Source organism: Balaenoptera musculus, chromosome 12, assembly GCF_009873245.2.
Source record: "Balaenoptera musculus isolate JJ_BM4_2016_0621 chromosome 12, mBalMus1.pri.v3, whole genome shotgun sequence".
NCBI classification, from domain to species: Eukaryota; Metazoa; Chordata; class Mammalia; order Artiodactyla; family Balaenopteridae; genus Balaenoptera; species Balaenoptera musculus.
The window spans coordinates 54,902,147-54,927,032 of NC_045796.1; the positions used below are offsets into that span (position 1 = coordinate 54,902,147).

Sequence of the window (24,886 nt, forward strand, 5' to 3'; positions counted from 1 at the left end):
CCCGCGTGGCCCCCGCAGCAGCAGGGCGGGCTTGCTCTGGCCCCTCGCCGGGTCCCCGAGGGCGCAGTCTCGCGTCGCTGTGGACCAAACCGCCAGCCTCCGCCGCCAGGCTCAGACGCCGAGTTGCACTCTCTCCCGGTCCTTCCGGCTTGTGCTGAGATGCGGGCGACTGTCCCAGAAAGGAGTTAAACGCGAGTGGGTCGTTCGACTTTGTGGGGAAATGATTCTAGTTTTCATTTCTTCTTCTGATTTCTCTCCCTCCTGGGACCCGACTGCTCAAGTTATCCCCATGAGGCTGAGCAGCCAACGCCGCTGGCCCCAAGTTGTTGCCCTCCTCCCACTCGTGCCCAAACTAGGACAGAACCGAGAAGTAGAGAGGAAACCAGGAAAGAAAGAAGCGGGTGCTTCAAACGGGACCACGCTTGTGCAGACGCGGCGGCGGACTTGGAGGAGCGGGGCGGGGAGTCCTGGCCGAGGCCCGGGACTCCGCCCGCCGGGGGGCGCCGGGACGCCGGGCGCGTGCGCTGTGCGGCCCCAGCCCCGGCCGCAGCTGCCGTGATGCCTATTTTAGTCAAAGCCGCTGCGGGCGCGGGGACACGGCACCGGCCGAGCAGCCTCCCGACCCGCCGATCGGCCGAGGCTCTCGCGTCGGGCTCCCGTCGAGCCTTCGCGTCCGTGTCCCCTGCGCCCCGCTGCTGCCGCCCCAAACTTTGGCCAGCACCTCCTGGGCTCCGCGCCAGGGACGAGCCAGGTAAGGAGCGGGAGGCGCAGCTGCCGCGGGCTCCCACAACGCGCCCGGCTATTTGCAGCCTCGAGCTCCCGGGGCTAAATCGGGAAGCGAAAGTTGGATCCCTGCTCAACTGGGAGCAACTTTGCCCTCCCGGGTGGCGGCTGCGTGTTCTCGGTTCCCCGGCCGCCGGGAACCCCGCCCTCTCCTCGCTGGCCGCGCCCTCGCGGGGTTCCCTGTCCTTGGAAGCCGCCCTTCACCCTGGGTCTGGGCGTCGCGGTCACAGACCCTCGGATGTCAACTGCCGCCACTCGGGTCTGGCAGCGCCAGCGTCCTCGGGCGCTTGGGCCCCATCGGGTGCCGGTTCCCGCGCTCTGCTGCCCGCAAGCTCTAGGTGAGCTCGGCCTCTCCCCTCCCCGAGAGGCTCCCAGGGCTCCGGGCCCGCGAACCCACTACGGCTCCTCCTCGCCCCCTGTAGGGCCTCCGGGTCCCAGGCGGAGGCAGCGCGCAGCCGGGCTCACCGGGTCGCGCGCTCTGGCCTGGCGCTGCGAATGCGAGGTGGGTCAGGGCGCTCACTGCACACCCTTCGTGGCCCGAGAGCCTCGGATGAAGACCAGTTGACACAGACCTTCCCTCTTTAAGGAGCGAGGTGAGCTGGGCGCCTGGGGAGAGCAGATGGCTGGGGAAACCGAGATCCACCCGCGCCCTCGTTTCCGAGGCTTTGGGAAACGTGTTGTTGGCCAGATAAGTCTCAGAGACTGCTGGCTTTGGAGCAAGAATAAGTACGAAAAGACTCTTAGCAACATAGTGCCCTTGTCATTCCGAAGGTAAACGAAGGTTCAGTTAGAATCACGGAATGAACTGCGCTAGTCTATGAGCACTTTTGCTCACCGCTGTTATCTTCTTCATTTGTGTAGTTTGGTGAAGGGTTAATGTTAGTTTCACCATTTAGCTATTTAGCCCTGCACACACCTACCTGAAAAGCAATAGATAAACAGGACTTAACTAGAACAGGTAATTTAAGAAATCAGACTCAGAGGAAAAAGAAAATTTCTCTTGATTTAGTCAAAATTAACCTGAACGTTTACCAATTTACCAGTCTAACCTTCCTCGTCAGACTCATTCATTCTCTGTATAAGGATAGTTCAGTGCAAGCCACATAAATCTATTAAGTAGTGGTCAAAGGAAGCTGAAACCTTTGGCAAGAGGTTTCCATATTTATTGGCAAGATCCGATCCATATTTATTGACAGTAGGTTACTGGCATTTCAAAATAGACATATAGATAAGTATACCTAGATAAATAATAGACATATAGATAAACATACAAATAAAATAAATTATGTATAATATATAATGTTAATTACTATACAATATATATTGAATATAGAAAATTAAATAAATATATGGATTATACATATATTTTTAACAAGGCGTGGTGCATCAAAATATGTTGTAGGGTTATCTCACCTTTTAAAAATTCTTATTACCGTGTCCTTGGTTCTTGGGTTAGTAGATCATAGTTTTCCTATCATTTCTCTTGACCAGAAATTGGTACTTTTAGTGCCGGTTGGAGAAATTTTAAAAGCCTGAAATTGAATTACAGTGAATTAGTTGGCAGTACAGATGTAATCAGGTGGATGTGAGGGAGAATATGTATTACTTAACTGACTATATAAATATCTATTAGAGTCACAGGCTATTAAAACTTGAAGGGGTTTCAAAGACCATCTAGTCCAGTTGTTTTAGTCCCCAGGAAGAAGCCAACCCAAGGAGCAGAAGTGACTTTCCCTGGTTTATGTGGCTCCCTGGCGCTTGTAGTATAGAACCTGACTCTCCCAGCCTCAGGCAGGCTTGGCACTCTCCTATCTTGACTACTGAGGTTTGGGGAGACAGAAAAGTAATTTCTAAAAATGTCTGTCATTTTTGTGTACCTTCCATATGGCTTTCACCTCTGGCATTATCTACAGAGGCTAGGCCTTGGATATACTTAGGTGAATATGACTTTGTCCCTGTCTCGTAGAGAACATAGGTTAGTTAGGGGAACAAATGGGACAATGGGAATGAAAACACATTCTAAAGTGCAGTAGAAATGGCAGTTATTTTTAGCTTATATAATACTAATGCATAAGCTGATATTGACATCATGAGTGATAGAGGACATCTAATATCATTTTCCCTCCTGAAAAACTTATGAGATTAATTCTGATTTGGTTCTTGAAAGCAAACTTTGTATAAGTTGAGTTACTAAAATAATGATTCCTCCCCCCCATCCTAATATGTTTGTATTTTTATTGAGTCAAACATTTGGAAGGTAGAGGATTAAGAGGTACAACCTATTATGTATGAAATAAGCTACAAGTATATATTGTACAACACAGGGAATATAGCCAATATTTTATAATAACTGTAAATGGAGTGTAACCTTTAAAAATTGTGAATCACTATATCATACACCTGTAACTTGTATAATATTGTACATCACCTGTACTTCAATAAAAAAAAACATTTGGAAAGTAGTTGAATTTTAATGATTTCTTTCCTTTTTGCAGCAAATCAATATCTAAGTCAACTATTTCTCATATGTATGAACTGTTCTAGAATTATGGGAAGAGATCTTTAACTGACTTGATCATTTCATTCACAGTTTGTAAATTTAGGCATGTATAGTTTTCTATCATCTTAAGAAATGTGGAATTCTTTCACATTTGTTTATTAACATCCTTTCAAAATGCCCAACCTGATACCAATTGATTCTACCACCTAAAACCTTCATTTTAGTGTGATGGATGAAAAGAAAAAAAAATGGAAAAGTATGGCTTATTGTGTGACCTTATTTGGAAAGAAAATCATATTTCTAAATTAAATTTAAACATATTTTGGGTCCCCATTGGGAATTCTTTGCCCGAAACAGAACAATTCACATATTCTGTAAATCTACATAGTTTTTGCCAGGGACCAATTTGTATAATTAACAATAGAAAGAGTTTTTTAAGTACCGGAGAAGACAGGTCATATAGTAAGGAAATAGTGCCATTTTGTGTTAAGGTTTATGTAAGCATGTGTAAAATGTATATTTGAAATGTATTTGCTACAGATTCTAATACTAAATAGTCAAATGTATACTCATGACCCCTCTTCCATATAAGGAACCTGGAAGTTTACTATTTTTCAATTTGTGAGATGCTACCAACTAGAATTTTTATGGGAAAGTAAATCTTTAGACAGTTAAAGGAGTAAATGTTAACACTCTCTCTGTACATATAAATGATTATAGTAATATATTTATTAGGTCATATATGATAATTTAGAATGTATATATGTATGCTCTAGTGATTTAACAACAGTATGAAATTAAAGCCTTCCAAATATCCTAAGCCTTCAAATAGTAAATAGTAAGGTGTTAATTTTTTGAAAGTATTAAAAAAATCAGTTTTTCTACTTACTTTTCCTGTGTTTGGATTCAGTGTCACTAGTGGGAGTATAATAGGAAGCTATACTAAGTAACTGTAATAGCTATGGTTTATGAACATTGGTGATTGTCTTTTAGACTAGTTAATTCCCTCATTTTTCTCTCTCCCCCTCAAAGTATGTTTAGATACAAACATATAGATATATGGAGTGATATATATATATATGTATCAGAGAATAGTTGTGCACTATGCTAAGTATTTTATATATTTCATTTCCTCATAAAGTCAATGAAGTATTATCATCATTTAACAGATAAGGAAATAGATACATTTAATATGTGACAGAGCTGGGATTTGAACCTAGGTCTGTCTAATTCATAACCACCAGAGAAGTCTATTTACCCACATCTAGTTCACAGAAATAATTTTGGTATAACACCCATAGGGGTGATAAGATACAGCTGTCATTTTTTTGATTGTCCTTTTGTTTATTTGTTTTTATAGGAATTTTCAAGATGAATTATACCAAGTCCACCCCATTGGCAGAATCAACTGCAATAGGTTTTACACCTGAGTTAGAAACTATCCTACCTGTGCCTTCCAATCAGACCACTTGTGAAAACTGGAAAGAGATACATCATCTAGTTTTTCATGTAGCAAATATTTTTTTTGCAATTGGGTTGGTTATTCCAACTACTCTTCACCTTCATATGATACTTCTTAGGGGGATGTTAACTATAGGTAAGATACCTAACTGAGATTTTATGTAACTTTTCTATAACTTGCATCAGATGGACTTTGTATTGGGTGTTTCAGAGGATTTACATACTTGTTAACTGCATAACTGGGTGAATAAACTTTCTATACCTCAGTTTCCCCAGTGTCAAATAAGGGTAAAAATGGCACCTCCTGGGGTTGTAAGAATTCGGTGAGTGTGAGTGTGTGTGATATTTGACTTACAATAGTGCCTGGCACATTGTAAGTACTCTATAGTGTTAACTGTCATTATTTGAATAGGCATTTACTTGCTGCAGCAAGTAAAGCAACACTGGGAACAAAAACAGTTACCTAGACAAAATAGTTCAAATAAAATTTGGGGGATGGTGCTCTGTTAACCCTGATGAAGCACGTTAAATTAATCCACATCAAAATACTAAAACAATCGAATTTACTATTTTAGCCAGTGATCCTTGACAGATTACTCTCTGTGTGATTATGTCCCTGGTGATTCATTTTTTCAGGTGCATTTTTGAGCACCTGTAATATGTCAGACAGAAATTGACAAATGCAGTCCCCATCCTTGAGAAAGACCCTCTTTTGGGGGCTGGAGAGAAACAGATGGGCAGTCACATAGGACAGATCAGATGCTGTGATGCAGGTGTGCACCCAGTGCCAGGGAGAAATGGACAGCATGATGGGCTCAGCAGAAAGGCAGACCAGGGTCCACTGAAGAGACAACTTTGGAGCTGGTTTTGGGAAGATGAGAAGGATTTCTCTGAGTGTGAGTGTGTATGGTATCCAGGTAAAAGGCACAGAGGAGAGGGAGATTCAGCATGTTGAGGGAGAACGAAGAGTAGCTCACTGTGCCTGAAATATATGACAAATGACAATGAAGGGTCAAAGAAGGTGGTAGAAGGGTAGCTAGAAGGTAGCTTGTAGGACTTCTGTGGCTGTTACCTCTGAGTCAGGTAGGGATTACAGCAGGAGGAGCAGAGTATTGAGTGAAAAAATAAAACCACACCCTGTAAAAAAGCAAAAGCTAATTATGACTTTTAAGACAGAGTTTTGGAGGTGGAACAGACCAAGGGAGATCACCTAGTCCAACACTTTATAAATGAAGAAACTGAGGCCTTTTACATGTCTTCAATATTTGCTACGTAATATTACCTAAAGAACCTTAAAATTTTTATATTTTGGGCTATTATTCAGGTGCCCCAAATCATTCTGATGAAATTTTAAAATTGCAAATGAATAACTTTTTTAAATGGGAGATTTCGTTTTTATGTGTATATGTGCTGTTGATATATTTGTGTTGATAATTGATATTGATAATTTTATTTTAAATTTAAAATATATATTGATTCTCCCATCATAAAACTGATCAAAAGAAACTGCAGATTTGCACAAACCTCTTAGAAAACAGTTCTTTAGTGTCATCAAAACCTATAAAGTTATCCCCTTGGCTCACTGTCAGGTGATCCACCCAAAGCAAGCAGTCACAAGAACAGATACATTTTTATGTATAAAGCTGTTTTTGCTACTTATCAAAAATTACAGCCAAAACATTTCACCCGTCTACCAGTAGGGAGATAGTTAAATAAATTTTGGTTTAATTAATTACAGTCGTTAAAAACTATGTATACGAAGAGTTTTCATGAAATGGGAACATCACTGCAATAAGTAAAAGAATAGGTTTTAAACTGTGAATTCATTAGGTTTGCCATCAGGTAAAAATACATAAAGACTGTGAGGAAGTATTAAATATCAATAGTGGTTGTCTTTAAGTAGTAGAATTATGAAGTTTTTTTTCCTCCTTTAAAAAATGGTTTTTATACTTTACAAGTTTTCTGCAACAAAGTGTGTTTTGGTTTTGTTTGTTTTGGTAATCAAACAAAAACCAAAATGTAACTTAATGTGATATTTGCCTTAGGTATTTCTAAGATGTGTTTGGTTTATTTTATACATGGAAGATGACAAATGTATTCAGCTACATGCTGAAGCTACTCTAGACACCTAACATGCCCACTTCATTATTCAACAGGATGTACCCTTTACATCGTCTGGGCCACTCTCTACCGATGTGCCTTGGATATCATGATCTGGAACTCGGTGTTCCTGGGGATCAACATTTTGCATCTTTCATATCTTTTGTACAAGAAAAGACCGGTAATTACTAACAATTAATTAATAACGAAGAGACTTTAAAGCATTTGCTTTTCAAGTACTTTGTTCAGACCTGAGAATGAGCATCTAACATCTTCAGGCCCTTTAATATCATTTTTCTGAAGATGAGACTTTCTATGAAAGTCTTTCTAAGACTTTCACTTTCTTTCTGAAAGTGAAATATTTGAGCACCACTAAATTTGTTCTACCAACGAGTTTTTAAAACGTCTTTAATCATTAGGGCAATTTAGACATGAGAGAACATGACAGTATTCTTTTTAGTCATCTAACTTCATTATTTATTTTGCCTATTGATATTCAAATGTCACTTTGGAAAATCGTTGCCTTGTTATAAAATTAAGTGCTCAGAGACAACTTCCATGAACTTGCTAATGATTAACAAATAACTTATGCTATTTTTTCATGCTATTTTTTAAAATGTAACAGCTGTTTTTTTTATGTCCAAAATACTCACTTAAGGAAATCACCATTTTTGGTGAGTTGTTATGAAAACACTAGTGTTTAACTTTTTCTTTTCCACTCCTTGTTGTGTTTCCTTGATCATACCAAGAACAAACAGATGTAAACAGAATAAGAAAATAGCATGGCTCCTAGAAATCACTCCACAGCTGTTTTTTGACTGTCCAAAGCACATACAAATATTCAGTAAAGTAAAAGATAACATGCTTGCTCTAATCTTATGTTCAAGGCCAGACATGCACATAGAAAACTATTAGAAAACAAGATAATTCATAGTAAATTATAATTTCGATGATACAGGTGATATATGTAATAGGCATTCCACTAGACTGCCATCTCCTCAAACATTGTAACCCAGTCCGTTTTGCTTACTGTATTAGTCAGTTTTCACTACATTATGCTGTGTAACAAACAATCTGATAGTCTCAGTGCCTTATAACAGCAACAGGTTTTTTTCCTTACCAACCTAATATATGGACTGTGGCAGCTGTGATTCTATTCCATGTGTCTTCTTCATTTCAGGGTCTCTGCTGAAGCAGCAGGTTCTATTTGGACATGCATTCCCATGGCAGAGAGAAAAATATAAGAGAACAAAAGAAACACCCAATGTTTCTTAAAATTTCTGTTCCCATTTCACTGGCCAAAGCAAATGACATGACCAAGCCTGATGATGTGGGAGTAGGATAGGATAAGAGGATATATGATCCTCTTGCAGGGGTGGAAGCAGCAAATAGCTGGAAACAATAATATCATCTACCACACTTACTGTTGTATTCCCGGTTCCTGCCAAGCATGGTTAGCACTTAATTGGTGCTCAAGAAAACATTTGATAAGTGGATGCTTTCAAAGAGAAGAATTAAGAGGGCTTCATGAAGGAATTGGGACTTGAGCTACGACTTGCAGGATGAGCAGATTATGAATATGAGTCAATTTTTCAGTTCGTACGTTCATTGCTGTGCCACATTGGCTAGTGTGCATGCTGGAAGTGAGACAGATTGGTGAATAAATTATTTTAAACACTCATTTTGAGAGCTGTGGAGTGGAGAAGGTAGATGATAGTAATGATAAGGATTTCAGCTTCTGAATATCAGAACTTACTAGAACCCCAAGTTCTGAACATAAGATTCAGAAGTTGCTGATGTGACGGTAGCACCAGGTAAGTAAATCACTTAGTATCTGTGCTTTTGTTTCTTCTCTGACATTAAACCTACCTTTTTGAAAAATATAAATGCTAGTACTTCGTTAAAATGAAACAGCAGGACAAGTGAGAGCATTGCAAAGGCTGCAGTGACATCTGAGCAGCCCTGGTCGTCTGCGTCTGTAAGCTTCATGGTGTGGCTACCATAGATATCATTGAGATGGATGATCATTTGAACCCCAAAGTTCATTCACATGCTGTACAGATTTCCCAGACTAATGCTGGATGCAAAGATGGGGCTTGACCCGGGCCTTGAATAGTCTGACAACAGAGGTGATTGAGCCATTTTGCTTTCCCTCCCTCTAGCATCCAGCCTTACTGGCCAGTGGATTCTCTATTCTACCGAGATTATGGTAGCTCAGGATGAGACTACTACATGGAAACTTTTTTACTCTTCACTTTGCTTCAGAATAAATGAGAAGCAGCAATTGCAGCTGTGGATGTTTGCTTTCCTATATTAACTCATTAGATAATAATTACATATAGAAAAAATGTTTAATGTATGTATCCTCATAAATTTGTTTCCAGGTTGATTCCTAATTTATGTACTTATTTTCTTGCTGTAATATTTCAAAGTTAGTGTAATTTCCTTCTGTGAAACAAAAGTATTCTAAAAATGAAAAGGTTTTACGTTGTTTATAGGAAACGCTAAGATTGGCAAGGTGAATGTTGTAACAGCATTCGAAACCTCCACGGTTGCTTGGTAGCGCATAGAAGGAGATGTAATCAATAGTGCAGATCTTCACCATATGCTCTCAGAGTTCAGTTTAACTGCAAAAGTGCCCTTTTAGCGTCTAAACTTACATCACCACTTACTCTTCTGTGTCAGATTCCATTGACCAAAACACAGAAGGGTGATGGCATCTACTGCAGATTTATTTATTCTAAAAATCCCTATTTAGACCACAGAAGCCAACGTTTTGGTGTTGCTGCGTTAGTGAGGCATCTGATCATTGCTGCCTTTCAGGTAAAAATCGAAAAGGAACTCAAAAGCATCTACCGGAGATTGTTTGAACCACTCCGTGTGCCTCCAGATTTGTTCAAAAGATTAACTGGACAGTTTTGCATGATCCAAACATTGAAAAAGGGCGAGACCTATGCTGCAGAGGATATAACCTCAGTTGACGACCGTCTGAGTATTCTCCTGAAGGGAAAGTAAGTTCTCTATGGAAATCGAAATGCTTCGTTTGCCTGGAATCCTCTCCTGGCTTCTGGGTAGGAAATGAATGAAAGGAAATGTTGCCAACTAATGAAATAAGCGGTCACAGAGTTGGTTGGTGGTGAATTTTCATCAGACAACTGCATTTTAGAATATTACAGAGCAACATGGTAAAATTGTGTAGAATTTATTGCTGTGAATCTTGTTGATGTCAGGGTTTTCATTTGTGAAGTTTTCAACTTTTTTGGAAGTTTTATTTAAATTTAATGAGGCAGAATTGTAATAGGTTTAAATTGGGTGTTAAAATTTAAGGAGCTTATGCGTGTTTCAGAGGTGACTTGCTTAATTTTTTGAACATCACAAAAATACAACTTCGAGGAATATCAGTCTCCTGGGGAGACAGCCAGTGTCTGTTCCCTCTCAAAAGTGTCCCAGTTTGAGTAATTAATTATATGGTCACTCCAGCTATAACAGCAATGATAACCATTGGAAGGCACATGTCTTCTTCAATATGGACACTTTTTTTCCCTTGTTGTTGGTGAAATTTATTTTGAAATTAATACTTGTGCCTCAGGAAGGGCTTTTTAATTATGTCAGTCACCTGGGGGGTGGTCTTTAAAATTTTACAAAATACAAACCCATAAGATTATGGAGATTTTAAGGCTTGTCATATTATGTGCAGATTATTATGCATTTATTAACACTAATTTCTGTTATCAGAATGAAGGTCTCCTATCGAGGACATTTTCTGCATAATATTTACCCCTGTGCCTTTATAGATTCTCCTGAATTTAGATCAACCCAGATGCACAAAGGTGAAAAATTCCAGGTATGTTTTGGCATGATTTTTAAGAAGATTGAAACTAGTTAATGTCTCATTCAAAATCCAAAGGATATGGATGGGAAAGTGGCCATGATTTACTGAAAAAAGAGATTACCATACGGAATATATAGTATGACCCCATTTTTGTAAAACTTAAAGTAGTGTGTGTATGTACACAGGAAGAGGTCTAGAAAGATCTATCCTGATTTAGCCATTGTGTTAACACTGTTATTTCTAGGTTGTGAGTTTGATCGCTTTTTTGTTTGCTTCCTTTTTGCTTATTTGAATTTTTATAATTTTTGCATAGAGAACATCTAATGCTTTTGTTATGAGAAAAAAGGAAAATGTCAATTATAGATAATCAGTGTTCTTAAAACATGTAATTGGTTACTTTTATTGGGGAAAAATAGAAAACTGACTTTGCCCTAGAGAACCTACTTTGTTAATCCTTATGAAAAACAACTGTAACCACTTTACTCTTTTAAATTTAATGAATATGTTTAAGGGCAAAGAATGAAGTTCTTCACAGTTACAATAATTTGAACATGACTACTTAGCCTGATTCTTTTTGTATCTTAAAAAAAATGCTCCATTATGTGACACTTTGTTCTGATTCTTTCTGCGAGTGTCCAGCTCTCCTATTTTATTCCGCTCATTATTGTTAGGAGAGTAACCAAGAAAATGGGTAAGAATTTCCTTTAGTCTCAGCCTCTAGATAAACAGCAGTAAGGAAATATCCTGAGAACAGGTTTTCTTCTGAGCCGGAGGGTAAATGTATTTAGGTAGGAAATGGAATAGAAGGGGGTGCTATCACCTGAGGGAGGAAAAAAATCAGTGTTTCTTGATGACAGAATCTGATCTTTGAGTCTCATTCTGAAATGCCACACAATTTGGGATGCCCCATGGAGATAAAAGGGCACATTCACAGACACTACTTAAGTTTATTTACAACGGTGTCAGGCCTGCCCTGCTCCTACCCTGCCTGAGTAACTGGCCTGAGTAACCACACACACCTGGTTAAAGTTATATGCATTTACTAGAAGGTCTCATATAAATTTACCACCTGGCTGCAGTGCTGGCTGCAAGCTCACTGAGCTTAAGATAGAGGAGAAAGCAGATGCTGTGCCCTGTCTCCCCTCATTTACACTCTCCCTTGCGTTTTCAAGGGTCAGCTCTGCACTGAGATTTATTCTTATAGTATCTTTAATCACCACCATCTACAAACTGGCACAGGGCCACTTCTTTTCTCTTTCCCTCTTTCCTCTGACCACCTTACAATTTCTTCTTTCAAAGCCCAACATTTATCTGCTGCATCCATTTCTCTGTTTATAGTAGCAAGTGGTTTTACACAATAGCTCAGTTTCATATAATCCTGAAGAGACTGGCATTTGGGGAAAAGGTGGGAACTGAACCTCCTCTGTTTCCAGAAGCACATAGCCCCTGGGATATAACATGTACTGTCTTTTCCACCAGACTTCAAATTATGTTATAGTTATAATTAAATTAACAACAAGAAAGGCATTTCTGCCACTGGTCACAGTTCTCTTCTTGGGGACTAGGGATTGGCATTCGGTAGTTGAGAAATGTTCCTCATGTTTCTAAAAACATGACCAAACTCAAGGTACCCTAGCTGAGTGAAGGCTATTTATTCAGCCTTTCTAAAGACTAGTCAGCTTTTCTCAGCGTAGAGTCTGGTGTGGCATTTCCTGATGGGTCAATGGGTAAAACCTACCCTGGCATCATCGAGACCGTGTCCTGTACAGTTGGAGCAGATTCCCATCAGAGTAAGCCCTCGGGAAAGATTCTGTTTTGATTGTTTACCAAATGTTCCTACTGGCAGATACTCAACAGTAAAAATAGCTGTTGCACATCTGTGTAGGAGTATATTGCCTCTCCCTGAAGCGAGTTCACAGTGAAAACCGGCAGGTGCTCCCAGGACCAACTTTTCGCTCTCTGTGCCGGTGGTATTTACACCTGAGAGTCAATGGCCGGACGTCTCCGTCCACATGCCTTTTTACCTGCTAATCTCATTTTTCTCTAACTCTGAACAGCTACAAGTGTTCTGACAAGGAGCTGCTTCCTTTGCATTTTTCTTTCTTTAAATTCATTCTTCGGTAGGGGTGCTACTGAATTCTACCGTAGGGTGAAATGAGGAAACGAAGCAAGTGGACTCGATGACTGTCCCTTGAGATTGCACAGTGAATGTTGTTCAGGAATGTACGGTAATTATGATGACCGGCAGAGTGACAGAGCTGAGACAACGACTCCAGCTGCCCCCTGGGTGCTGTGTTAGTACTTACAGACCCAAGCTGCTGCTTAGAACTGTTGGAGAATCTTGAGTATCATTATCACAAAAGGTAGTTTTTTGTGTTTGGCTTCTTCTTTGTACAGTTGTTTCATATCCAGCGAGCTCTGCCATTTCCATTTTTCTTTTGGATTTTATCTCCCGCTGTTGCCTTGCCATAGTCAATAGCACATCCTGTGCTGTGAAGCTTGAAAATCAAACCTTTATTGACTTTAAGGGAAGAAGAATGTCTTGGAGGCAGATGTCCAAGCTCTGGTGAAATAAATGAACACTGAGTTATAACTGGCTTTTAAATAAAACCTTATCTTAGTGTTAAGTAAATCTTTGGGTTAAGTTGCAAAGCAATTTAATCTGCCAGTCTTGACTCTGCTGTGTTTTAGTGCAGATGAAAACTCAGTAAGAATTAGCTGAATAGACCACTTCCAGGACATTTTCATGTTCCTGGTGTGTGAAACCTCGTGCAGTACACAAAGAAAATAATAAATTCTCCCCTGAGGACAGTCAGCCAGTCATAGTGTCAGACTGCCATTCCCATTCTAGCACATTCAGCAATTCCCTCCGATGCTCTTGTTCTTGATAAGGTCTTTTCATTATGTGAGGGTGTAGGATTGGTCTGGGACTAATCCAGCGCCTTGAGGTAATCACAGCAAACCCGGTTACAAACGCTTAGTCTAATTCTCTACCTGAGAGAAATTCTTTTGTGTCTTCCATTACCGTGTTTGCTTTTATTTCTTCTGTGAAATTCTTCACAAGAACTCAAGCATGGCACTGCTGAGGTACCCTAATAACCTAAGAAGCAAATGTATTTCATGGGAGCTTTAAAAATTCCTAGATTGCATCATAAAAATTCCTCATTAAAGATATGTTTCACTTGACTGTTTTGACAGGAAATCATTAAGTAAATCTGTCTATTTGACAGTAATGAAGCATTAGCTATCCACTGAAATGACCTCAGTCGATATGCTAACTACCTGCTTCCAACTAAGTGCCTGCTCTTAGGGACTTGTAAGACTCATACATACTGTAGATATAGCTTACTATTTGAATATTGTTACTACATTACAATTGAATAATAATTTTAACAGGTTTAAAATCGTTTTCCACCATCAATAAGAAATGGTTGCCTAGTCTCATGTAAATCAGTGAAGTTAGAACACACCCTCTGACCATACACAAAAATAAACTCAAAATGGCTTAAAGACTTAAACATGAGGCATGACACCATACGACTCTTAGAAGAAATCATAGGCAAAACATTCTCTGACATAAATTGTACCAATGTTTTCTTAGGTCAGTCTCCCAAGGCAATAGAAATAAAAATAAAAATAAACAAATGGGACCTAATCAAACTTACAAGCTTTGGCACAACAAAGGAAACCATAAACAGACTGAAAAGACAACCTACAGAATGGGAGAAAATATTTGCAAATGATGCGACCGACAAGGGCTTAATTTCCAAAATATACAAACAGCTCATACAACTCAACAACAACAAAAAAACCCAATCGAAAAATGGGCAGAAGACCTAAAGAGACATTTCTCCAAAGAAGAAATACAGATGGCCAAAAGGCACATGAAAAGATGCTCAACATCGCTAATTATTAGGGAAATGCAAATCAAAACTACAATGAGGTACCACCTTACACCGGTCAGAATGGCACCATTAAAAAGTCTACAAATAACAAATGCTGGAGAGGGTGTGGAGAAAAGGGAGCCCTCCTACACTGTTGGTGGGAATGCAAGTTGGTGCAGCCACTGTGGAAAATAGTATGGAGGTTCCTCAGAAAGATAAAAATAGAATTACCATATGATCCAGCAGTCCCACTCCTGGGCATATATCCAGACAAAACTATAATTCAAAAAGATACACGCACCCCAATGTTCATTGCAGCACTATTCACAATAGCCAAGACATGGAAACAACCTAAATGTCCATCAACAGATGAATGGATAAAGAAGATATGGTACATATATATAATGGAATATTACTCAGTCATAAAAAAGAATGAAATAACACCATTTGCAGCAACATGAATGAAACTAGAGATTATCACACTAAGTGAAGGAAGTCAGAAAGAGAAAGACAAATACCATATATCACTTATATGCAGAATCTAAAATATGACACAAATGAACCTATCTATGAAACAGAAACACTCACAGATATAGAGAACTGACTTGTGGTTGCCAAGGAGGAGGGGGTTGGGGGAGGGATGGAGTGGGAGGTTGGGGTGAGCAGATGTAAGCTATTATATATGGAATGGGTAAACAACAAGGTCCTACTGTACAGCACAGAGAACTATATTCAGTATCCTATGATAAACAATAAAGGAAAAGAATATATATGTATAACTGAATCACTTTGCTGTACAGCAGAAGTTAACACAACATTGTAAATCAACTATACTTCAATAAAATAAGTGGCTTCCTACTGTATATAAAGTAGATAAACAACAAGGACCTACTGTATAGCACAAGGAACTGTATTCAATATGTTGTAATAACCTATTATGGAAAAGAATCTGAAAAAGGAGAGATATATATATGTATAAATGAATCCCTTTGCTGTATACCTGAAACACTGTAAATCGACTATACTTCAATTTTTAAAAAACATTTTAAAAAATATAGGAAATGGTGGCTAAGCAAATTATAGTATCATTTTGAAAGTATTATTGCCTCAGGGCAACTTGAGGTTATTAAAATGGTTGAAGAAAAGTTAAATGCATATACATCACCTAAGTGCAACGACGACTTCTTTTCTTGGATGATTTCCAACTCCTCTTTTAACTTCTTCCCGCACTGTTCGTGAACTGTATCTTCCAAAGGCATGGATGACATCTTCGCAAAATGAAGGGACCTCAACATTCCTAACCCTTTCTTCAACACTTGGGGGCCGGGCTGGGCCACCGTGCGAGGCCGGTGCTCACTTTCTCTAATTACTCCTCTAGAATGTTACTCAGTTGCCTTCTGTTTACGTGCCCATCTCCTACTATCTCTGGGAACTCCTCAGGACTGGCTTATGTGGCTCTTGACCTTATACTTCTTTCTATAAATCTTTTTTTTCCCCTTGGTCACATGTCTTTACTTATTATCAGCTTCCTCCACTAGAATGTAGGCTTCATGACATTGTGTTCAGCTGTTCTTTGTATGCAGGATTCTCGATGGTGAGTCAGACTTGTGGTCACTTCACCAAATGCCTTTCTCTGAGATTGTCTTGATGAATCTAGGACACATTGGGTAGGGTTTGGCCTGGTGGAAAAATATGCCTGGGCTGGAAGTCAGCAGTGCTCACTCCACCATTCATTAACATGTGTTCCTGCCTAAGTTTTTTGGTGCTTCTCATTTGCTTTTTTATAAATTTATAAATTGATTGATTGATTGATTGCCGCGTTGGGTCTTCGTTGCTGCACGCGGGCTTTCTCTGGTTGCGGTGAGCAGGGGCTACTCTTCGTTGCGGTGCACAGGCTTCTCATTGCGGTGGCTTCTTTCTCTTGTTGCGGAGCACAGGCTCTAGGCGCCCGGGCTTCAGTAGTTGTGACCCACAGGCTTTAGTAGTTGCGGCTCGTGGGCTCTAGAGCGCAGGCTCAGTAGTTGTGGCGCATGGGCTTAGTTGCTCCGCGGCATGTGAGATCTTCCCAGACCAGAGATCGAACCTGTGTCCCCTGCATTGGCAGGTGGATTCTTAACCACTGTGCCACCAGGGAAGCCCCTTGATGCTTCTCATTTGGCATCTGGAAAATGAGGAAGAATGTTATCTGTCTTACCTCAAAGGCAATTTTAAGGACCTGCTTACATGATAGATGTAAAAGCACCTTAAATGTTTTAAAGTACAATACATACTTAAAGTGGGTGGCATTATGTGTACCTGTCATTTCCTACTCATTCTCTACCATTTTCCCCTGTTCTGTATTTGTCAAAACACTAATTGCCACCTGAGATTGTCACATTTCTTTATTCATCATCGCCTTCCTCCACTAGAATGTAAGCATCACAGGGCAAGGATCGTGGCTTTTTTGTTCACAATGGTAACCTCGGTGCCTTGAACCGTGTCTGGCATAAAGTACAAGCCTAACAATGTATGTTGAAAGAATAAATGAAATTTAGTGTTTTACGGAGCCATAGAGCTGCTGATGCATTTCTTAAATCCCAATGTGTTTGGTTGGGGGGATTTATTATTTAATGTATTTAATATTATTTAATAGAATAAATAAGTGCAGTTTTATTTTTCTAGGAACACTGACCCACCTTTTGTAGCCAAACCCTCTAATTTACTAAAGGTCAGATTTCAACCACTGACATAAGGAGAGAAGCTGGGTTTTCTGTTTTCTCTCCTAGTAGACATAAATACCCCCCTGTCATCTGAAATGTTTAATTTTTTTATTAACAAAGGATAAAGAGCTCCTTTGGAAATCTTTGCTCTGAGCCCAGATATGACTTCATGTCAATTTAGAAACCTTTATTAATCTCCCACTTGGACAAGCATTGGGTTTAATGTTGAAGATGTAAAAATGGTTTTTGCCTTCAACAGTATTTGTGTTCATATGTTAATTTCTTCATCAGTAAACCTGCACTGAGCACCACTCAGGGTTGGAAGCCAGGCATTCAGTATGAAGATGCACAGCCCCTGCCCTCGGGGTGCTCAGGAGAGACAGTGGACCACGGATGAGCTTGAGTTCAGTGATAGGAGTGCCACGTGAAGCTGACAGAAGGACCTGCATGGGAGGAAGGGTGTCCTGACCCTGAACTTGGAGTGAGGGCGTGGCCCCTTGCTCTGGAGAGAGGATGTATTTAAGGAATACTTAAGTTCTGTGTAGTGCAATTACAATGCTTTCCCACTTTCCTATATAATAACACTTAAGGAAAAGGTATGGTTTCCCAGTTTTCCCAGTTCTGAGCTAACTGGGGGATCTCTGTGTGTGTCCCCAGTGGGCTACCCTTGGTAGGTCACACTCAAGAAATACCTATGACAGAAGGACCCAGAGAAGGACCCTTACTAGCCATATTTATCAGTAACCATCTGGGCCCTAAAACCAATTCACCTGAGTCTGCTTTCTCATTCTCTAGTATAATTATCTGGGCATAAAGAAATATTTAGCCATAAATTGTACATCCAATTGGGACATCAGTCTAGCACACTCTGTAGCAGTGCTATTGACACGGTGGCCATTCTTCTATCACCAGACCTCACAAAACAGAACAATAAAACTTGAAGACTTTGCTTTCATTTAGTCTACAGATTGCTTGGTTTTAAATGTAATGTTATACTTAGTTATAGAAGCTAGTGTGTATGGATCTTATTTTAACTAATATGACAAAGCATTGCTATGATAATATCCAGTAAATTATTCTACTCTTCCCTTCCCCCAGTTACTAACATCATAATTCATATACATTTTTCTCTCTGTTTCTTTGGCAGGTCACCATTATTGCAGATGATAACTGCAGATTTTTATGCTGGTCAAGAGAAAGATTAACTTACTTTCTGGAATCGGAGCCTTTCCTGTATGACATATTTAGGTATCTTATAGGAAAAGACATTACAAATAAGCTCTACTCATTGAATGATCCCACCTTAAATGATAAAGTAAGTGTTTTTCTGAGTCTATTTTGTTAAATACATATGTATAGTTAGGTATATCTCCTCTTATGCAATATATATTTTCCTGAATCTTCATTAATTAGTCATATGTTAAGTGAAGTGGGGATGCTTGTAATTTAGAGACCCTTCAGGGAATCAGTTCTCAAGTGTGAGGAAATCGTATGCAATTATTATATTTTCCACGACCTGGTGAGGTGTCTGTGAATGTCAGGGACCTCCATAATAGTATGCAATTATTATATTTTCCATGACCTGGTGAGGTGTCTGTGAATGTCAGGGCCCTCCATTTGTGGTGATGAGGTGCTATCCTCTTCCTAAAGAGTCTTTCAAGCAATCTAAGGAAGATGATAAATGAGTGGAAGGACTAGGCAGTGGTATAGGCCATGGAAGGCGGGGCAGGGGGAGCTTGCAGACTGATAAATGCTGATCAGCCCCAGCAAGCAGGAGGTTGGCTTTTTAACCCTGTGTCTCCCAGTCTTGCACATTCTACTGGTCAGGTCCCCTCCCAGAACTCCCATAAGTGACGAGAGGTATGGGATGGAAGGCTGCGGCCGTTCGGTTAGGAATTTCAGAGCTGTATAGATCTCCAGCAATGTGCAGTTTGATCTTCACTTCCCCACATTTGCTTAGAAGGAAATTAAAACGATTACAGAAGAGAACTTGCAAACCTTGTTTCCGCGATAAGTACTGTTCTCCAGGGACTGTGAGTGTGGGTGTGTGCACTCTTCCAGTCATCTTGGTGAAGGCTGTTATCACATTAGGTTGGTGCTTATTATTTTTCAGATTAATCAATAGGCTATTGAGTATATTAAATTTTTTCTAATGTATTTGTAGTAATAGCGTATAATAAAAATTACAGCTACCATTTATTGGGCACTGACTATGTACCGGATAGTCTTCTGTTTCAAGGAAAAGTAAATGTTACTTACAGGGAATATATGATCTAAGTCCCATGGCACTCAGAAATCGTCAAACTTTGCTTTATAGACGGTCAAAAAGTTGGACCACCAGCTCAGCCTTTGCACACAACTGTCCATGCTGGAAATGAGAAACAGTATAGTCAGCTCCAGCGAAGATGAAGACGGCTTACACCAGTTTCTTCGGGGCACCTCCAGCGTTTCCTCTCTTCGTAAGTTATCCCCACCCTGGGATTCTGATGGATATTGCTAGAAAAGGACAAATGACAACTTTGATCAGAAAAGTAACTTTTCAAGTAGCAAGTTGTTTGGCAACCTCAAGGTGACAATAAAAATAATCAAAACTTTTCTAGCTTTTTTTTTTTTGTATTGCACATCACTTAAAATCCAACTCTAGAATGCTTATTTCCATTTCAGAAACTGTCCACTTGTTTTGCCATATGCTTTTCTCAAACACTGGTTCAGTAGAATAGTATGAAAGAGTCCATATGGTTAGCTGGGTATCCAAGGCTTGTTGTTTTCATGATTTTAGTGGAAGCCCAGGCCCAGCATCGTGTTTAAAATGGTGGGAAGCAACAGCTGGATGTAGTACTGCCAGCTGGTTATCTCAGTGTGACCACCAGGAGTTAACAGGGGAGTGGGTGACGGAATTTTCCTGAAGATGAAGAAGGCCACCCAACACCCCTGTGAGTCACTTCATTCACACACAGCCACCAAGAGGCAAGTTTTCCAAGATTCCACTATAGTTTAGATTGTTTTAAAACATTTAAAATAATACTAATGGCACAGATGTTGAAGATTAAATGCTAAACATTAATGCTTAAAATTATTTTAAGAATTATTCCAAGAAAGGTAGTATAAGAATGTGGAACAAATTCATGGGAAGGAGCAGACAGGCAGACAGATCCTCTCACTGCATAAGCTAAAAATTATTAATCTTTACAATTGTATGTTAATCCAAGGTAAATTTTAAGAAAATCCAGATACACATTTGACAACCCTAAGTGTTTATGTAAATGATCTTGTAACTTTGGATGCTTTAGATAAATCAGATTAAGGATTTTAAGTATCGCATAGTCAGGAGAGGCTGGAATTGACAAGGCCACGTCAATGTACGCTTCAAAGCAAAGTCTAGGCATAGAAATGCGTTGTGGGCCTAAAAGAGATTTCAGGAACAATGCAAATGAGAACCTGGAAATGGCTATATTTTATTCCAAAGTAACTTTTAGAAAGTACAGCTGAGGTTGACCAAACTCTGAATCTACTAGCATGTCAGATGTGTTATCTGCCTTGTTGAAACAGTTTGATGGTCGGTAAGCACTTTCAAACGGACCCATCCTAATTACATGTACAGTGATTTCTAAGAAAGGCCAGCAGAATGGGAATTACAGTGAAATATTGTATGTGAATTATTTTTCCTGTAGAATATCTTTTTTTTGTAGTTTTTTGTTTTTTTTTTTTAGTCCTACAGTCTTGCTTAGGAAGCCCTGAGAATGGGCAGTTTATACTATGGCCATTCGTTTTCTTAAAATCAGTTTTGTTTTTCTGTAATATTTTCTTGTATAAGCTAAATCTTTTGGACATTTTAACATTTTAGAAAAAGAAAAAAATCTTCTCTAGAGTGTGTTGTTTAAACAGAATTAGAACATGTTTTCAAGATTAACGTTTGCACTGTACTTGCCTTCAGAAACCTTTATTTCCAGGTGTTCCGTGGATGGATCACACACGTTGTGCATACAGACCTGGGTTCTTGCTCTAATAATTCTTAGCTGTGTCACTTGGAGTAAGCCGTATGACCTTTCTAATCTGACATGAGCTGTCATATCTCAGCACAGGCCTGGATCTGGTCACAACTCCTGGTCTGTTTCCTTCCCTCTCCCTTATAGTGAATCGTGAGTTTAATCCAAAAGTCCATTCCCCACATGGATAATTGAAGCTTCTGTGTCTGTGAAGAAGTGGGCAGCCCTTGGGGGCAGGGGGGGGCAACTTTACTTCTCAGTTCCCTTGTCCAGTTGTACTTTGCTGTACTGAAAATGTGTACAACTTGCTTATGTTGTTTATTTAATTATTTTAGCCTCAGGTTTATTATACAAGATCTTACATATTAATGCAAATGCATAGAGCCACATATGTGTGCATACTTTTGAGTGTGTGTGTGTGTGTGTGTGTGCGTGTGAACCGCACAGCAAATCCATGTTCATACCTGCTTCCTTTTGACCGGTCTTCATTCTTGGCTTCACTCCTGCAGTTTAATGAAAGACATTATTATTTGAGCACAACACTGATATTAATTATGAATTATTTAATTCACCCTATCGCGTGATTCATTGAAAACTGGTTAGTTCTTGCTTCTCTTACTTAGATCTTATCCTGGAACTACTGAAGGCTGTTTTCGTTTTTCTCTTGCCAGATCCATCAATATGCCATCGACTTTCCCAAATTACAAATTACATTCCCTGTAAAACAGAGAATACAAAACCAACCTCTCAGGACCGTTAGGCTGAAATAACAAAATTTAGCACACTTGGAGCATGCAGTAGGCCTTAGTCAATGTTAGGTCCCTAAAACAAGTGCCTAAGCTCTTATTAGTCTGCATGTTTGATGTGCACATGGGGGCAGCTGGGGCAGCTGCTCTCAGCAACAGTATCAGCTTCGTGAATGCTAGTGGAGAGAAGGGAACAAACATTTATCGACAATAGCAGGTGTTATTTTTTTCAGGTACTCTCTATACATAATCACATTGAATCTTCACTGCAGTCCACACAGAGGAGAGGTATCTTAGCTTTCACTAGATGATGCAGTGCCAACAGACGGTTCCCCGAATCTCTGGCTGCAATGCTTTCTTTCTCCTTCACCTGCACACTGGGTGCTGCTCCAGGTCGTATCCCCCTCACTCTGGAACACCGAAGGAGCAGCCGCTGTTTGGGTCGCTGCCACTCGTGGCAGAGGGAAGACAGTGGTGGCAGAATCACCCCACGGCTCTTGTTTTGAGGTAGCACTTGCCACTTCCACTCATGTCCCCCGGACCAGAGAAGTCACTTGGCCAGAACCACCATGAATGGGTGGCTCTTTAAGCCTCCTTCAGGGGCTACACAGGAAGGGAGGGAAAGCAGGCGTGTTGACAATAACACAATCTACCGCGATGAGTATCATTTCACTTCACCGAGAGGAAATCGGGAATATGAGATGCGTACTCACTGTTCCAGATCCTCAGGGGGAGGTGCTGGCAGACAGACATATCCTGTCTGATTCCGCAGTCCATGATTTTAGACCATATTGCCTCTGTGGTTTAAAAAGAAAAGGAAAAAAAATGCATGAACTGTTTGACCAGTGCTTTATAATTTACGGGTCACTTTCACACCCATTCTTGCACTTGAACCTGATGACTCTGCCAGCCGGGCACAGCGGTTGCTATTACTCGCCTCTTTGCAGACGAGTCCACTACACTTAGGGAGAAGGTAGCGTTTGCCCAAAGTCACTTCTTCCCCCTCCATCCCACTTCCTTCAAGAAACCTACCATCCCCCAAATCCTTCATTAGGACCAAGCAGTGCCACAAATAGGTTTTCTTAGACCAGTTAATTTCCATTTCAAAGAAAATTTTGGCCTTAACCTTTGTGTGGAGGTTCTACGCAGGGACATTTAAAATTATCCAATAATATTCTCCAGTCAGTTAGCTTTGGGTTAGCTTTCACATTGCCTCATATATATACTTACAGAATGATGAGCAATGCTGCTCTGTAAAAATTAAATTTATTTTATATATTTTCCTAACCAAAAAACTTTGACATTATTCATTCTAGTCATTAACTCAAACATAGAAGTAGATTTAAATATTAAAATCCATTTCAATATTTCTCATAATTATTTTTTAAATCAATATCAGGATGTACCCATTGCATTTGGCTGAAAAGTCTCTGAATCTCTAGGCTCCCCTTTCCATCTCTTTCTGTCTGTTTCAGCTTTTTGTTTTCTTTTGTTTGTCCTACAGAGCAGAGATTCTTAAACATACCTGTGCATATGCATAACTTGGAGATCTTATGAAAGGCTTTGGTGCAGCAGATGGAGGTGGGGCCTGGGAGTCCATGTGCTTATTAACAGGCGCCCACGTGATGCTGATGTGGCTGGTCCCTGAACTGTGCTTTGAGTAGTGAGGCTGTAGAATTCCCTGCGTTCTGGAATTTGGCTGATTGCATTCCCCTGGTTGTGATTAAGATGTTTCTTGTATTTCTTGAGGCTCACATAGATTCTGGTGAAGGCTCTACTTTTAAAGGTCGTGATCAGTTTGGGATATAATGCCACAAACACGTTTCATAACATTGCACAGCAAATGTTCAGTTAAACAGAAATGCAGTTTGGAAAAGGTGAAGGGAAACCTTAAGTGAACTATTTCAACGAAATTGCTGCTGATCCCATTTTTTTTTAATTAATTTTATTTATTTATTTATTTATTTATTTATGGCTGTGTTGGGTCTTCGTTTCTGTGCGAGGACTTTCTCTAATTGCGGCAAGTGGAGGCCACTCTTCATCGCGGTGCGCGGGCCTCTCACTATCGCGGCCTCTCTTGTTGCGGAGCACAGGCTCCAGATGCGCAGGCTCAGTAACTGTGGCTCACGGGCCTAGTTGCTCCGCGGCATGTGGGATCTTCCCAGACCAGGGCTCGAACCCATGTCCCCTGCATTGGCAGGCAGATTCTCAACCACTGCGCCACCAGGGAAGCCCTGATCCCATTTTTTATGTTTTGCTCTATTTTTACACGTCACATGATGCTAAATCGAGAGCAAGATCTCTACTCTTTACCAGAGTCTGGATTCCACTTCAAACGATCATTTAAAGGCAAGAAAGTAAAATAATGAAATAGTCTGAGAAAAACTTTCCTGTTTATTCACTAGCACATAATCCAATTAATTTAACTCTTTTTCGCCTTCCTGTTGCTTCATTTACTTGAGTTCCACGTTTAGAAGTGTGATTGTGAGATAGGATGTCCAGGACGTGTGAGAAGGATTTAATGCCCTCAGAGGGATATAAGCTTTCTTCTTTCTGCTCCTGGACCAACGTGCTCATCAGGGTGCCTTGTCATCTCCTTGTCTTTCCTTCCTTACAAGGTTTAGCTCCCTACGTGTAATGTATAAAACACGCACACACAGAGATGGACTGTACTTGGAAGTTCCATCATGATAAGTGGTGCTGAGCACAGGCATTGTCATGGCAACAGGTGGGCATACTATGTTTCCTTGAAAGTTGAGAACTTTATTTTAGTTAATGGGGGTTAAATAAACCTATTGTTCGGTTTGTTTGTTTTTTAAAAATCCTGAGTCAGTGTGGGGGATCCAGTCAGAGCTCATCTTTGAAAGATTTTGCTAGTTTAAACCATGTATTTTT

The 24,886-nt window shown here is 40.1% G+C and overlaps 1 protein-coding gene across 3 annotated transcripts in view; it reads left to right on the forward strand.

Annotated features, from left to right (window-relative positions):
• Positions 1-568: 568 nt before the first annotated feature.
• Positions 569-24,886, forward strand: part of BVES (blood vessel epicardial substance) — a 41,511-nt gene continuing 17,193 nt past the window's right edge. Inside the window, exons 1-8 of one of the 3 annotated variants that reach the window (XM_036872130.1) lie at positions 634-751; positions 1,206-1,376; positions 4,644-4,880; positions 6,901-7,025; positions 9,668-9,855; positions 10,580-10,688; positions 18,407-18,574; positions 19,577-19,718. In XM_036872130.1, the coding sequence (XP_036728025.1) occupies positions 4,655-4,880; positions 6,901-7,025; positions 9,668-9,855; positions 10,580-10,688; positions 18,407-18,574; positions 19,577-19,718 (958 nt within the window). In that variant the 5' untranslated portion in view covers positions 634-751; positions 1,206-1,376; positions 4,644-4,654. Of the gene's footprint in view, positions 752-830; positions 1,122-1,205; positions 1,377-4,643; positions 4,881-6,900; positions 7,026-9,667; positions 9,856-10,579; positions 10,689-18,406; positions 18,575-19,576; positions 19,719-24,886 lie in introns of those variants that run through there. The other 2 variants (XM_036872128.1, XM_036872129.1) reach the window with 2 other exon arrangements.